At 38.7% G+C, this 15,865-nt stretch overlaps 2 protein-coding genes across 2 annotated transcripts in view; both read left to right on the plus strand.

Moving 5' to 3' along the window:
• The window catches only part of LOC115783986 (serine/threonine-protein kinase pim-1-like), a 1,015,907-nt gene that overhangs the window by 550,422 nt on the left and 449,620 nt on the right, over nt 1-15,865 (plus strand). The window lies entirely within an intron of this gene.
• The window catches only part of LOC115783988 (immunoglobulin mu heavy chain-like), a 295,581-nt gene continuing 283,633 nt past the window's right edge, over nt 3,918-15,865 (plus strand). The window contains exons 1-2 of the mRNA XM_030735027.1: nt 3,918-3,960; nt 6,227-6,533. Coding sequence (XP_030590887.1) covers nt 3,918-3,960; nt 6,227-6,533 — 350 coding nt within the window. The remainder of the gene's footprint in view (nt 3,961-6,226; nt 6,534-15,865) is intronic.

The raw sequence follows: 15,865 nt of genomic DNA on the forward strand, positions 1-15,865 counted from the left end.
TAATGCACTTCTGTGTCAAAACAACTACAGTGAAATCATCCTTAATTCCAGACTGACTCCAAAATCTGCAGTCTAATTTAAAACAGGGGAACATGAAAAAAAAAAAAAAATAATGGTCACTTTATCCTTCCTGTGAGGAGGAGTTAATGCAAATCTCAGATGTTTAAAACCTACTCTGGTGACTATATGCTGAATGAGGAGTAAACTCAGTTTAACATGATGGGCATAAAGACCAGACTGCTGCTTACTTTAATATTCTGGGGAGGTGGGGAGTTTCACTGATTTTTAGTGATTCACTCTGAGCAATGCATTTCTTTCATTGATTTACCAACACACACCAGCTGACAGTTTTCTTGTTCATTTTAACAGGTGTTGATGGTCAGACTCTGGTAGAATTTGACCCAGCAGTCAAAAGGCCAGGAGAGTCCCACAGACTGACCTGTGCAGCCTATGGATTCACACTCAGCAGCTACGACATGCACTGGGTCAGACAGGCTCCTGGAAAAGGACTGGAATGGGTTGCTGAAGTTACTGCTAGTGGTAGCAGCAAATACTACTCTCAGTCAGTCCAAGGCCGCTTTACCATCTCCAGAGACAACAGCATACAGCAGGTGTATCTGCAGATGAACAGCCTGAAGACTGAAGATTCTGCTGTTTATTATTGTGCTCGAGAGCCACAGTGACCTGAGTCAGCTGAACGACTATACAAAATCCTCCAGAATCTATGTTGGTTATGTTGTTTTTATTGAAAATTTATTCTGAGAGATTGAGAGAGTTTCTTACCCTCATTGAGTACATTCCATGAAAGAGGCGCATACACACACATTACTGTAAACAGCAAACTTGTGTGTATGTGTGTATATGTATATGCATGTGTGAATGTGTATGCGTGTATATCTTCGAGTATTTTTCTTTCCTTTCTCTCCTTTGCCCCCCCCTTTTTTTCTCTCTTTTTTATTTTTAATCCCTCTTTTCTATCCCTTTCCTTATTGCATGTCAGGCCTGGCATAAGTAACTAAATAAAAAAATAAAAAATACAAACATTAACAAGAATAGCCTATAGAAAACGTATAGAGCTGTTCTTGTAAAGGCAAATATGTTTGGTACATCAGTGCATTCGGATCATCGTTCGAATTGCGAAAACTGCCAGACATGACAGGCTTTAAAATAAATAAATAAATAAATAAATTATTAACATCTACACCAACAGGGTGTCTGTTTACTACTGTAGGAAAAGTTGCATATAATCGCAGGGCAAGACTCAGTCCTGAGAACGTTGGTATGCTCCTATTGCCTCCTATTAAAGTAAGAAAGTCTTGCAAGAAAACAGAGTAAAGGCTATTTTAATTTGTATGCCCTACTTAAAATCATACATGTCATGTATTAGTCACAATGGCAGTAATAGAACACCTTATTTTATTTCAAATTACTGTATTTGTTATTAGTTCTTTATTGTTGCATTTAAAAAAAAATCTTAAGCACATAAAATACACTTAATGTTTAGCTCTTTTGACAAAATGCTGCCACTTCTAACATGTTCATTTTAAAAGTCCTGTCTTTTTTTCTCATTTGATTATTAACTATTGTTCTTTAATGAGGCAACATTTTTTCTTATTTGATCACTTGGTTAATCAATAGAATACTCGGTTATTGAAATGATTGACAGGTGCAGCCCTAAAAATAACCAATATACAAAAAAGTGATTCACATGCCAGTACTTGTATTCCTGGGGTGTTTTTACTACTGTTTGTGTATACAAACATTTTTGTACACATTATATTATAATATTTTAATAATATTAACACTTAAATAAAATAAATAAAAAAACAGATGTGACCATTGAATATTTTGCAGTATTTTACGTTTTTATCCCTAATTCACCTCAAACACTGTGGCCAGTGTTCATCTAGTGAGTATAGGTCATCACATCACTGTTTAACTCATAATGTCAGGTGTGCCATGTGGAGGAGGCTGTGAAATTTTACATAAGTCTGATATGAGACAATGAGTCAGTGATGCTCACTTCTGACCGATTTATATTTACGTGTTTTGATTGTTTATCAGATTTTGTTCAGAATTCTTGGGAATCTGGGAAATTCTAGAGCAATTAAATATGTTATATTTACAAACCACTTATGAATCATGCAGCAATCTGCTTCCTGAAATTACCTGTTAAGAAATAGAAGAACAGGCAGGGAGAAGTGCTACTAAAGAGATGCTGGTGAAATCTAAAGAGAAACCAGCCTGTCGAGATTCTCTGTTTTCTGCCAACATGATTACAGATTTTAAATGAACAGCTTAAAGGTTTATAAGACATGCAGTACTTTTCTCTCTTGAATTAGTTGCAGTGCATCATTGATACTCCATTGATTATTTATTGTTTTGTAGCTGACATAACTGAGAAAGTTATTTATACAGTGTGCTTTTCAACACAATGTCAACACTCATTTCAATTCAGTCCACACAGTGAGGAGGAGCCAATGCAAAACTGAGATGTCTTTCACTCTATTTATCAGGTTGCAGAGAGAATGAAGGTCAGTGGAGACACAGTTTGATATGATGGACTGTAAGACAGGACTCCTGATTTTAGCTCTCTGCTGGGCAGGTAAAGATTTTCTTTTTTTTTTTTTTCACAAAATTAGAGCTTGTGTTGCATAAAATTAGAGCTTGTATTCTTTTTGATTTGACAGGTGTTGATGGTCAGACAATGACTCAGTCTGAACCTGTGATTAAAAGGCCTGGAGAATCCCACACACTGACCTGCACAGCCTCTGGATTCACATTCAGCAGCTACTATATAGCTTGGGTCAGACAGGCTCCTGGAAAAGGACTGGAGTGGATTGCAAGCCATTATAACAGTTATAACATCTATTATTCTCAGTCAGTCCGAGGCAGATTTACCATCTCCAGAGACAACAGCAAACAGCAGGTGTTTCTGCAGATGAACAGTCTGCAGAGTGAAGATTCTGCTGATTATTATTGTGCTCGACACTCACAGTGACCTGAGCCAGCTGAACAGCTGTACAAAATCCTCCAGAATGTATTTTCTATTGAAAATTTACTCTGAGAGATCATTAAAAAACAAAAGTAAAAAGAAAAGAAGAATATCCCCACATAACAGCATCAACAGCTAATTTCTGTTTAAAAATAACATGTTTGAAATCATTGTCCAGATATCAATAATAAAAATCCCCAATAAATATATCCATTCTGTGAAGAGTCAGTGGAAAACTTGAATGTCTTAAATCTTCTCTTGTGACTCAGGGGTGAATAACAGGGACTAACTCACAGTTTTCCATGATGGATATCAGGACAGTTTCTTTTCTTTCTTTCATTTTCTGGGCAGGTGACTTCACAGATGTTGAGCGTACTAATTTTCATTGATTTACAAACTCACAGCAGGTAAAGAATTTCTTGTGACACCTTTAAAAACTGAAAAAGTGAAGCAAAAACATGATCAATCAGCAATCAAAGAGCCTGGAGGGTCCCACAAATTGACCTGTACAGCCTCTGGAATTGCATTTAGCAGCTACCATATAGCCCGGGTCAGACAGGCTACTGGAATAGAATGAGTTGCCCGGGTTGACAATACTAGTGGTGGCATAAAATGCTGGTCTCAGACAGTCAAGACTGTTTTACCATCTCTGGGAACAACAAAAACCAGCAGTTGTATGAGTCTGAAAACAGTCTGAAAACTGAAGGAATAATATCAAATAAAGAACAAAAAGCTAAAAGAAATAGAGAAAATGAACATATGTCCATCTGTTACAGTCACTGAACCTTCATATTTGATTCTGTGCAAATGCACAGTCCCTCTATTCAAATCAACATAAAGTGGTTTCTCATAAATGGCAGGTGTGTGACTGCATCAGTGAGAGGACAGAAGAGCTCACATCAGCTCAGCTTCAGTAACAATCATGTTCTCTGTAGCTGTGATCCTGCTGCTGGCTGCTGCATCCTGTGAGAAATTTTGGTTGATTCACACTGCTATATATAATAGAAATACTAAATAATATTAATCATAATTTATTTATTTGTTTATTTATTTATTATTAATTCAATAACAATTTAGGTGATACTGATTTCTGCTTCCACAGGTGTGTACAGTATTGATCACATCCAGCCAGACTCAGTGGTTGTGCAGCCTGGACAGTCTTTGACCATCACCTGTCAGGTCTCTGGTTATTCTTTGACTGATAGCAGCTATGGAACAGGTTGGAACAGACAGCGCGAAGGAAAACCAGTGGACTGGATTTCCTACATATCGAGTGATGGGAGCATTTATGAAAATAATGCTTTAAAGAACAAGTTCAGCATCAGCAGAGACACTTCTGCTGGAACAGTGACAATAACAGGACAAAACCTGCAGCTGTTTATTACTGTGTGCGTTACTACACAGTGATACAAACCATTGACAGACCTGCACAAATACTCAGCAACTAGCAACACACAACCACATGTGTGCTGTAATTATGAATATGAACACTAAGAGGATGTATTATATTTGGCTAATTTAGTAAACCATTGTATCTCACTCTTTTCAACTTGACCCAAAAGTATCACTAGAACCTCTCTATGTTAAATAATAAAATTAATATCAAAGAAAGTGTTGAGTTTTCTTTTGCACCCTGATCAGGACTTTGATTCATTTGTTGTGTGTCTTGATTTTAACAGTATGGGCTACAGTGCAGAAATGCTTCTGTTAACTCATGTTTGTCTTTATTTAATTACCAACTTAAAACAAATGGCAGTCTTCTCTCTTTTTTTTTTTTTTTGACAGCTGCTGACAGTCAGACTCTGAATGAATGTGAGCCTGTGAAAAAAGGCCTGGAGAATCCAACAAATCGAAGTGTACAACCCCTGAATGGTGTGAGTCAGACAGGGGAGTCAAACAGGACTGAGATGAGATGCTGCTATAACTTGTACTCACATTTATTACTGTTTCTCCACACTGACCCTTATCCATGATCATGACACAAAAATAACAAATAGTTCAAGGTATTAAGGTACTATATTATAATAGTATTATCCTCAGAGACAACCGCAGACAGCAGCTGGTTTTAATGTATATATATCAACACTCCCTCTTAACAACACAAATAACCAGTAACATACAAATGATAGACTGAGTTAACATAATGCTGCAGCCTGTAAGTGTCTCCCTTTAGAAAACAGTGCTGGCTTCAACTTTATGTGGGGATAAAACAGCTGTTTTTCACATTTTTCAGTTTTGTGGAAAAGAGCCAGCAGACTGAGCTTTTGTTATTAGCTTCTGAGACTTGGTGAAGAACTGTAATTATGTAGCGATACTGCAACAAAACAAATTTCCCACATTTTTCTATTGAATCAGTCCAGATCTGGAAAACAGCTTTTCATAGCACATACGGTTAAATATAAAATGTGTATGCTATGAAAATTTTTAAGATAGATTTTAATCTGTGTAGCTTATTATTATTAGATTATTATTGTTAGATTAAATTATTATTAGATTATTAGTTCAGATTATTATTAACTGTATTTCTCACAAATTCAGTTATCTTGCTCATGTAAATACTGAAAAATAGGAGCCAGCCAGGCAAACACACACACTTTGCCTATTTGCAATGCCACAAGTCATATTCAGTTTCAGTGAATGTGTGTGAAGTTTTTTTGGTACTTTATTTCTTTAATTTTGAGGTCACTCTGTGATGTTTATCATAAATGTTTCTATCATATTAATAACATACTTAATTATAAATGATTTTGCAGCTGTTTGTTTTTAGATGGCTTTTTTTTTTGCACAAATTCTTCAGAAAAGGAGAAATAAATGGGGACACACTCTCTCTCTCTCTCTCTCACACACACACACACACACACACACACACACACACACACACACACACACACACACACACACACACACACACACACACTTTGCATTTTGTTTCTGACCCTCACATCATTATTACTATAAGCAGATTCATTTTTCCTATTTCTAGTATACATGTACATGACTTTTCTTTCTCATAGGAGGAGTCAATGCAAAGTTTTTCATCTCACCTCTATTTATCTGACTGCTGAAAACAGAGGACACACAGTGTAACATGATGGACTGCAGGGCAGGACTGCTGCTTTTAATGCTCTGCTGGGCAGGTGAATACTCTAACTGATCTTGCTTTGATCAGGTTTATCTTTGTGTTACTAACATGTCTCACATACAGTAATGTTTTCTTGTTTGCATTAACAGGTGTTGATGGTCAGACTCTGACAGAATCTGAATCAGTGGTTAAACGGCCTGGAGAGTCCCACACACTGACCTGCACAGCCTCTGGATTCACATTCAGTAGCTACTGGATGCATTGGGTGAGACAGACTCCTGGAAAAGGACTGGAGTGGGTTGCTGCTCTTGATACTGGTAGTGGTAGCAACAAGTACTACTCTCAGTCAGTTCAAGGCCGATTTACCATCTCCAGAGACAACAACAGACAGCAGCTGTATCTGCAGATGAACAGCCTGAAGACTGAAGATTCTGCTGTTTATTATTGTGCTCGAGACTCACAGTGACTGAACACGTTTGAGCAGCTGTACAAAAATCTCACAGTAGTCTTCTGTGGTTTGGTTTAGCTTAATTCTGTTTTGCTTGGTTTTATTATGTTTTGTTGTTTTTTACTGCCTTAAGGCATTGTAAACCTACACAAGGTTTTTATCTTTTGGTCTTCTGTTTTAAGCTCATTGAGTTTGCATGCACTGAAATGTGCTATATAAATAAAATTGCCATTACCAAAATAACTTCTGATTTCTTTGAATGAGAAGTATGAAAATATTTACTTATTTGTTTTTTTCTTAAAAATTAATATTTTTGACACATTACTTCTCTGTAAATCTATGATGTGTCACTTTTTCCATCATGGATAGTCCTGAACCACCTTCTGGACAGGTGGTCTGACGCTTTCTCTAACAGACTGATTCAGTCTACAAGGTCAGATATAGTCTTTCAGACCACTTGCTGCCACTATTAATACAGAGTCATCTGCTCTTTCATTTTAAATGTATATATTTATATACACAATTTATATAAATTTATATGCTTTTACATTTCTGTTTTTTTTGTTGATGTAGAAATATTTATTATTATTATTACTATTATTATTACATTGTTGGAACTCAGGTTTGCTACATTGTCTCATGGGATTCTAATCACCAAATAGCCCATAATTCAAACTAATTAAATTAATTAAAATGACCGTGACCTTTCAGGTCTTTATGCAAACTAATTGCTCTTCATTGTCACGCAGTTATGAAAACTTCAAGTGTTGTTCAGAATCAAAAGCTGTCCTTCCTTCAAGCTTTAGCACATAACTGTTCTGTAGCTCTGCTGGTGTTGTTGTTGGACACTGTGGCATGAACAGCATGCCCAAGCTGATCCCACAGGCGTTCAGTGAGGTTGAGGTGAGGCAGGCCATTCCAGAATGATCTGATGGACAGAGGAGTTCACGTGGGAATTTATACATTTGGTGGCTGCAGACTGGGCACGGTGGAGGACACTTGCTGTGTTCCAGCAAAAAAAAAAACCATTGGAAGAATGAAGGAACCTGTTCTTTCCTTCTGAGACTTTGTAAAGAACTGTTACTTAAAGGTGTTACTTAAATGAAACCTCCCCATATTTTTGAAATTAAGAAATCCATTTTTAGGTGAAGCAGGCCTGCATGTTACAGATTGCTACTCGTGCCACATTATTTACTTGATTTTATCTCCCAAACACACACGTTAAAAAGCATAAACACTGAAAAACATTGCAAGTTTCAGTCAGTTAAGTGAGTGTACATTTATGGTGACCCATTCTGCCAACTTGCAACTGCCAACACAGCTTCAGTCTTGCTTTTGGCCATCACTTCAAGGAAGTGCATTAGGTTTCCAGCTTAGGAATAAAAACTGAACTTTGGATGTTTGTTTATTTACTGTCAGCTAAACTGTGTCCTTTTTAACTCCTCTGGAACAAACGATTCCTGCCTGTTTTACCAGGGAGGACACCAGAGATAACAAGTTACCATTCCTGGACTGTGCGGTGCTTATCGAGGAAGATGGAAGCCTCAACATTGAAGTTTACCGGAAGCCCACACACACAGACCAGTATCTCCTCTTTGACTCCCACCACCCTCTGGAACACAAACTTGGGGTGATCAGGACCCTACAACACCGTGCGGAAAGTGTTCCCTCTAAGGCAGAAGGGAAGCATAAGGAACACACACACATTAAGAAAGCCCTCAAAACATGCGGTTACCCCAACTGGGCCTTCATCAAATCAGCTAAGATGCACAGGAATGAAGGCCAAACACAAACTACAGAGAATGGGAAGGACAAGAGGAACAACATTGTCATCCCATATGTGTCAGGCTTGTCAGAGAAACTCAGAAGAATTTTCTCCAAGCATGACATCTCAGTATACTTCAAACCAAGTCACACCCTAAGGCAAAAACTGGTTCATCCCAAGGACAAACCCGCCAAACACAAGATCAGCGATGTAGTGTATGCTGTTCAGTGCAGTGAAGAGTGCTCGGACCTCTACATTGGTGAAACCAAACAGCCTCTTCACAAACGAATGGCACAACATAGAAGAGCCACTTCGACAGGACAAGATTCAGCAGTACATCTGCATCTGAAGGAAAAAGGGCACTCTTTTGAGGATGCCAATGTCCACATTTTGGACAGGGAAAACAGATGGTTTGAAAGAGGAGTGAAAGAAGCCATCTATGTCCACTGTGAACAACCATCATTGAACAGAGGAGGTGGATTACGTCACCAACTTTCCCCCGCTTACAGTGCTGTCCTGAGCTCCCTTCCCAGACGTCTCAACCCCCATTCACACCTTTGTTCCAGTGACCTCAATAGGCCACAGGAAACAATGGAGCGGAGTCCTAAGTTGGTTTCAACTGAAACCACTGATTAAATATGACCCACGCCCCCTTCACACCTGGGCACATGTGTTCAAGCACATGATCAATAGAGGGTCATAACCACCTCCAGGGGACTACGCCCACAGGGGTTTAAATACCTGGGTCTCTCCACCATTTGGTTGAGAACTGAAGAAGCCTTTCGGATGAGAGGTGAAACGTCTTCAAGAAACAAAAAGAAGTCCAGTCGCCTTTTTCAAGCTCCAGAGATTCCTGCCAGCAGTCAGCAGAGCAGGAGGGGCACTCACTAAGTCCTATGAGTAAGGATATGAAAGCCTTGTGTGTTGTGCAAGGTATAGCGCCAGTTTGCTATGACTGTGGTATAGTGATGAGAAAACAACTGCAAAAGAATTTCAAAAACAAATCATCTGGTTACAAATATTAAATCATTGTGATTTATTTTATTTTTATTTTATTTTATTTTTGTATATAGTATCAAGACAGTTTAACAATGATAAATTCTTTTTATGTATCTTACCTATAGCTTCATCTACAACCACTCCATGATATTCAGCATTCAGTTTACATGAAAATAAACTCATTTACACATGGTTTATGGCATGTTTCTATCAAATTAAATAAAAATATAGCAAGTTTACTTAAATTAAAAGCTGGAGCAACTACAGTAAACAAACTCTGTGATTAAAATAAAAATATTTTGCAATGCAGACTGGTCAAGAAAAAATTGTATCTAAATATATATATTTTTTAAATGCAAATAAGTTATTATAAAGGGGGTGGTGTGTCTGTGTTTCAGGGAGAGGACAGATGAGTGCACATCACTTCATCTTCTACATCAGGGCTCTTCAACTCCAGGCCTCGAGAACCCGTCCTTCAAGTTTTAGATGTGCTTTAACACACCTGAGTCAAATATAGAAGTCATTAGCAGGACTCTGGAGAACTTGACTGCATACTGAGGAGGTAATTCAGCCATTTGATTCAGGTGTGTTGGAACAGGGACACATCTAAAACCTGCAGGACACTGGACCTCGAGGCCTGGAGTTGAAGACCCCTGTTCTACATCTTATTCGCTCTGATGCTGCTGCTGGATCCTGTGAGGAGCTTTTAGTGGATTCATTATAAACACATCAGAAACACTGAATATTCAGATGAATGATGGAGATAATGTTGATGTTTGTTTCCACAGCTGTGTACAGTATTGATCTCACACAACCAGACTCAGTGGTTGTGCAGCCTGGACAGTCTTTGGCCATCACCTGTTGGGTCTCTGGCTATTCTGTGACTGACAGCTATGCAACAGGTTGGGTCAGACAGTGTGGAGGAAAACCAGTGGAATGGATTTTTCAGCAGTGGGGTGGAGGCAGCTTTTACAAAAATGATGCTTTAAAGAACAAGTTCAGCTACAGCAGAGACACTTCTGCTGGAACTGTGACAATAACAGGACAGAATCTGCAGCCTGAGGACACAGCTGTTTATTACTGTGTGCCAGAGGTGGGAAGTAACGAAGTACAAATACTTCGTTACTGTACTTAAGTACATTTTTCAGGTATCTGTACTTTACTTGAGTATTTATTTTTCTGAGTACTTTTTACTTTTACTCCCTACATTTTTACACAAGTATCTGTACTTTCTACTTCTTACATTTTCAAACAGACTCGTTACTTTAGGTTTAACACGTCTGAGAAAAGTCTGCATTTCCGTCAAACATCAAACGATCTAAATGGAGGAACAATAACATAAGAGACAATCGTACTAGCGTATCCTCCATCACCGGACTTATCACGTACACAGGGATTAAATACACAAACCCATATAATTAATGTCTCATTTATAGCGCTATAATCGGGCCGGACTGAGTCCGTAAGTTGCGCTCGCGGCACATAAACAGCTTAGCTAGCGCTACTGAAGAGGAGCGAGCATAAAGGGAGTAACATGTGGCAGGTAAATGCAACGTTTCTAAATGCTCAACAAATATCTGCAAAGACACAAAGTGTGTGCAGTTTGTCACACAGTGTGTCTGCTAGCTAAAAGAAGAGCTGCTGCATTTCAGGGAGAGCAAAGAGAGAGAAGTTCAGTCAGAGATGGAGAAAGGGGACAGGAGAGGACGAAGAGAGGCTAGAATTAAAGGTAAGGACTGGAAAACAAGTATGCTGACTTTGTGTTATTCAAAGATTGTATGAAAATACTGCAGTTTAGTACCTAATACCTTTTATATTATTACAATAATATACAATATAATGAGGTTCAGTTAGCTTACAGAAAAATAGCAGGTAGAAACGTCCTCCAATAAGCTACTTTTACTTTCTTACTTTGAGTACATTTCAGAGCCTGTACTTTTTTACTTTTACTTAAGTAAAGAAATTGAACCAGTACTTCAACTTTTACCAAAGTATTTTTTAACACAAGTACTTGTACTTCTACTTAAGTATAGAATGTCAGTACCTTTGCCACCTCTGCTGTGTGGTGTTACATGTAGAGACACAGTGATACAAACCACCAGCAGGCACAAAAACCTACCAAACGTGGTAAATGTGAATATGGAGAAAGACAGTGTTAAATCTAACCGGTCACTTCTTGACAGAGAACCCATTAAGTATCTAAATGTTTTTCCTAAGAGAAGAGGAATGTGCAGTAACTTGTAACAGAATGAATGTTTGCTATAATAAAAAAAAAAAAAAAAAAGTGAAAAGAGACACAGGTTGTTACAAAAGACACCAGAGGAAAAAACTGGATTGGGATGAATAAAGTTTTCTTTTCAAATCGCTGTGCTTCTCCTGTGAAAATGTAGTAGGTGAAGAAAATGTTGCCACTGTCTAAAGATTCCAGAGAATCATCTGGATAGTTTCTAGACTCACATTTAGCAAATAGCCTCTCATTACTGATTATGGGAGCAGCAAATATTACTCTTTAAACAGGAGTATATAGAAGAACCTTTATAAGAATGAATAAATGAACATTTAGGTTTTTGAACTCTAAATTCTGAATTTGAAAGGCAGAGCAGTGTCATATCACTCTTCTCTCTCATTGTTTTAGTTTTAGTATCACAAATCAAGGAACAAAAATTTATTTATGACCATGATTTTATAATAAATAAAGAATTTCAACTATTGTGTAAGTCATATAAATATATTAAAATATCTGCCTTGCAGGCAGTGCTTGAGGGTCCTTATCAAGCTTCTTGTGTTCCTTCTTCTTGATGTTTCCTTTCTTCCTCTTCTTATGCACCACTACTATGACCAGTTGGTTAGCCAGCATCAGTTTTTCTGTATCTGGAAGTCCCAGGTACTCACTAAGCACAAGATCCATTGTGGCCATCTTCCTGATGTACTCCTGAATCTTTATTCTTTCATCCAAGATAGTGGTTCTGACACTTACTAGTCCTCGGCATTCCTCCCACATCCAAAGATATGAAACTATTGGCTATTTGAAATTGGCTGTAAATGTGATTGGTTGTCTCTCTTTGTTGGTCCTGCGACAGGCTGGTGATCTAACTGAGGTGTACCAATGTCTCTCACACTGTGAGATACTTTCAAGATATTTAACTCGAAATGGCAATGGATGGCAGTTTTTTTTTCAGTAGCTTAAACGAGCCTCCGTATTTATTAATTCTCTTCTCTGTCAAAATATCTACAGTGAAATCATCCATTATTACAGATTTGACTCCAAAATCTGCAGACTAATTTAAAACAAGTTTTGGGTCTTAATTTTAGGGTCTCCATGGTCCTTTTGGCTGAAAATTCAAACTCAATTAAAACCAAAGTTTCCAAAAAAAATAAAAAATTGCTGGGATGAGCAGTTTCAGTGCAGACTGTTTATTAGACATCTGGTTACACAAAACAGACAAAAACCAAAACACAGACAGTAACATAGTTAAGACTAAGATACACACACACAGAGAGGAAGAGAGAGGAGAAGAGAGAAGCAAAGAGACAGAGAAAGATGCAGAACCAGGAAAAGAAGAAGGAGAGGACAGGAAAGGGAAGGGAAGAGCAAAAAAGTTGTATCTTAAAGATGGTAACTTGCCTTTGACCCCCTCCTAATTTACATAAAGTCTCAACCCCTGAAACTTGAACCCCAACCAATTACCTTTTAAGGCTCTGCCAACTCTTGTCCCACATGGACTAAAGAAACGTACGGCACCATGGTACCTTTTAATTTATGACAGTTCTAGCAGATGTCACAATGATTAATCTTCTTTCAATTAAAACTTCTGCTATGAAAACACCTCTTTGACATTTCCCACTTAACTAGAATGTATCCCCTGCTAATCTATGTTAAAAAGACTGGTGGGTCTGTAGAACTCCACTTTTGGAGCCTACCTGTCAGAAGAGTTCCTAAAATACAACATGAGGTTACAAAAGTCATGTGAACCAGAGATGTTCCTGCAGCCCAACAAGGCCTCAAGCATATATGAGTAATAAACATTACAGGCCTTACCTTTATTCCAGTAACCTTAACACATTCAGTGTTGACTAATCCAGTGTGTGTGTGACTAATATACTTTTAAATGCATGATATAAAAAGTGACAGTAAATATTAGGGCTGCATAAAACGATTATTTTAGTAATCGAGTATTCTATCGATTATTCCAGCGATTAATCGAGTAATCGGATAAGAAATACTTTTTTTTATTAACAGTTTATCTGCATATTTTAACTTCCGTACTGCAGTTTCATGTGAACAAACAGCGGTGGATGGAGCAGCTACAAAGTTCTCTTTTCTTCACCTTAACACTTGCTGATCAGGTGCTTGATGAAGGACCTCCAGCTGTTTCACAGATTTAATGGTGGTTACTAAAAGAAAAAGCTGCTGTTTTGGACGCTGGAAAAACGTTTCCTTTTTCACTACTTGAGCTCACCGTCACAGCTTCGCCTCTTTGCGCTTGCGCAGTTAAAACCGCTGCCTGCTATGAGTATTTTGAAAAACTAGTGGCTGCGGGAGCCATGGCGCATGTGTGAGTAATGGTGTAATGCTTTGTATTCACAAGCACTCTCGAAAATACGTTTCTACTGCAGGTCTATATTTAGTCACTAATAAGGGATTAAAGTATAAAAAATATTTTGAAGGAGCCCCTCGGTCCTGGGGGGCGGGCCTTCCGGTACCGAACCATCGCTAGTGCTAATGGCCCGCGCTCGCTGGCAAACCAGTTCTGGTAGCTACAGCTGAAGTAAAGACAAAAATAGCAGCTGAAATTCTCAGCGAGCACAACACACACAGACACACAGAGAGCAGTGGAGGCGTGGAAATGCATGTCAGCGACAGTTGCCACCCGTCCCGTAAAGTACGGAACACGGCATGTTACGGAGCCGTATTCCACGGAGTCCCGTAACATACGGGGTTCTGTATTTTACGAGACAGGTGGCAACTCTAGTGATGATCCACTGTGTTAAATGAAATCCATCGCAGCGACGGAGAGCTTTTTAGAATGTGTGCTTGTGTATACGTGAGTGATTCACACTCCAGTACAGTAGGTGGCGGTAATGCAGTTCTATGTTGGTTTGCCAGCCCCCAATAAACCCACAAAAAAACGTCAGCACTAATGCTGCTAATGCTAGTGAGGAGCGCCGCTTACACCGAGACAGCTGAGGGCTGCAGAGTTTAAACGAAGCATCGACACAGTAAATTTGTGTCGATAAATTTTTAGAATCGATTTAATCGAGTTAATCGATGAATCGTTGCAGCCCTAGTAAATATCAATATTAAAGTGATTTTAAAAATCCCCAACACAAGGGATCATTTAAAAAAAAAAGAAAATGATGGTCACTTTATCCTTCCTGTGAGGAGGATAACTCGTATGTTTAAAACCTACTCTGGTGACTATATGCTAAATGACAGGAGTAAACTCAATGTAATATGATGGACATAAAGACCAGACTGCTGCTTACTTTAATATTCTGGGGAGGTGGGGAGTTTCACTGATTTTTACTGATTCACTCTGAGCAATGCATTCTTTTGTTGATTTACCAACAAACGCCAGCTGACAGCTTTCTTGTTCATTTTAACAGGTGTTGATGGTCAGACTCTGGTAGAATTTGACTCAGCAGTCAAAAGGCCAGGAGAATCTCTCAGAGTGACCTGTGCAGCCTATGGATTCACACTCTCAGCTACAACATGCACTGGGTCAGACAGGCTCCTGGAAAAGGACTGGAATGGGTTGCTGAAGTTACTGCTAGTGGTAGCAGCAAATACTACTCTCAGTCAGTCCAAGGCCGCTTTACCATCTCCAGAGACAACAGCAGACAGCAGGTGTATCTGCAGATGAACAGCCTGAAGACTGAAGATTCTGCTGTTTATTATTGTGCTTGAGAGCTGCTCAAACTGAATGAGTTTGAGCAGCTATACAAAATCCTATTCTAAAATAATAATAATGCATTAGTCTTATGTAGCCCTTTTCTAGACACTCAAAGATGCTTTACAATTTCATGCACTATTCATGCACACCTCAATCATACTTGGTGGTGGTAAGCTACTAATGTAGCCACAGCTGCTCTGAGGCAGTCTGACAGAAGCGTTGCTGCCAATTTGCGCCTACAGCCCCTCCGACCACCACCAAACACCAAATTCACACTTAGGCAACGTGGGTTGCACAAGGACACAATGACAGCATGCACTCACCCAGGGACTCAAACCAGCGACCCTCTGGTTGTGAGGTGACCCACTGCTCCACTGCCATCCTGTCCCGTTCTCATTCTCACTACATGTTTCTGATATTCAGTGTTTTGTTTGGTGTGTTTAAAGAATCTAATGAAGTTTTTGTGGGATCTTTTACTAATATGAATAATATTTCCTTTAAAAACTTTAAAAATTCTTTTTGAAATGGCCTCCACTATGATTCCATCCTTGAACCTGCTTTTGTTATCTCTGAGCTACAAGTATTGCAAACAGATGCTTTGTTCCCCATTTCTATTTACTTGTAGTGCTTCCAACACCCTTGATGGGACTTTCAAGTCTCAATCTCTCTTCATATTTTCTCA

The sequence above is a fragment of the Archocentrus centrarchus genome, chromosome 8, assembly GCF_007364275.1.
Source record: "Archocentrus centrarchus isolate MPI-CPG fArcCen1 chromosome 8, fArcCen1, whole genome shotgun sequence".
NCBI lineage: Eukaryota > Metazoa > Chordata > Actinopteri > Cichliformes > Cichlidae > Archocentrus > Archocentrus centrarchus.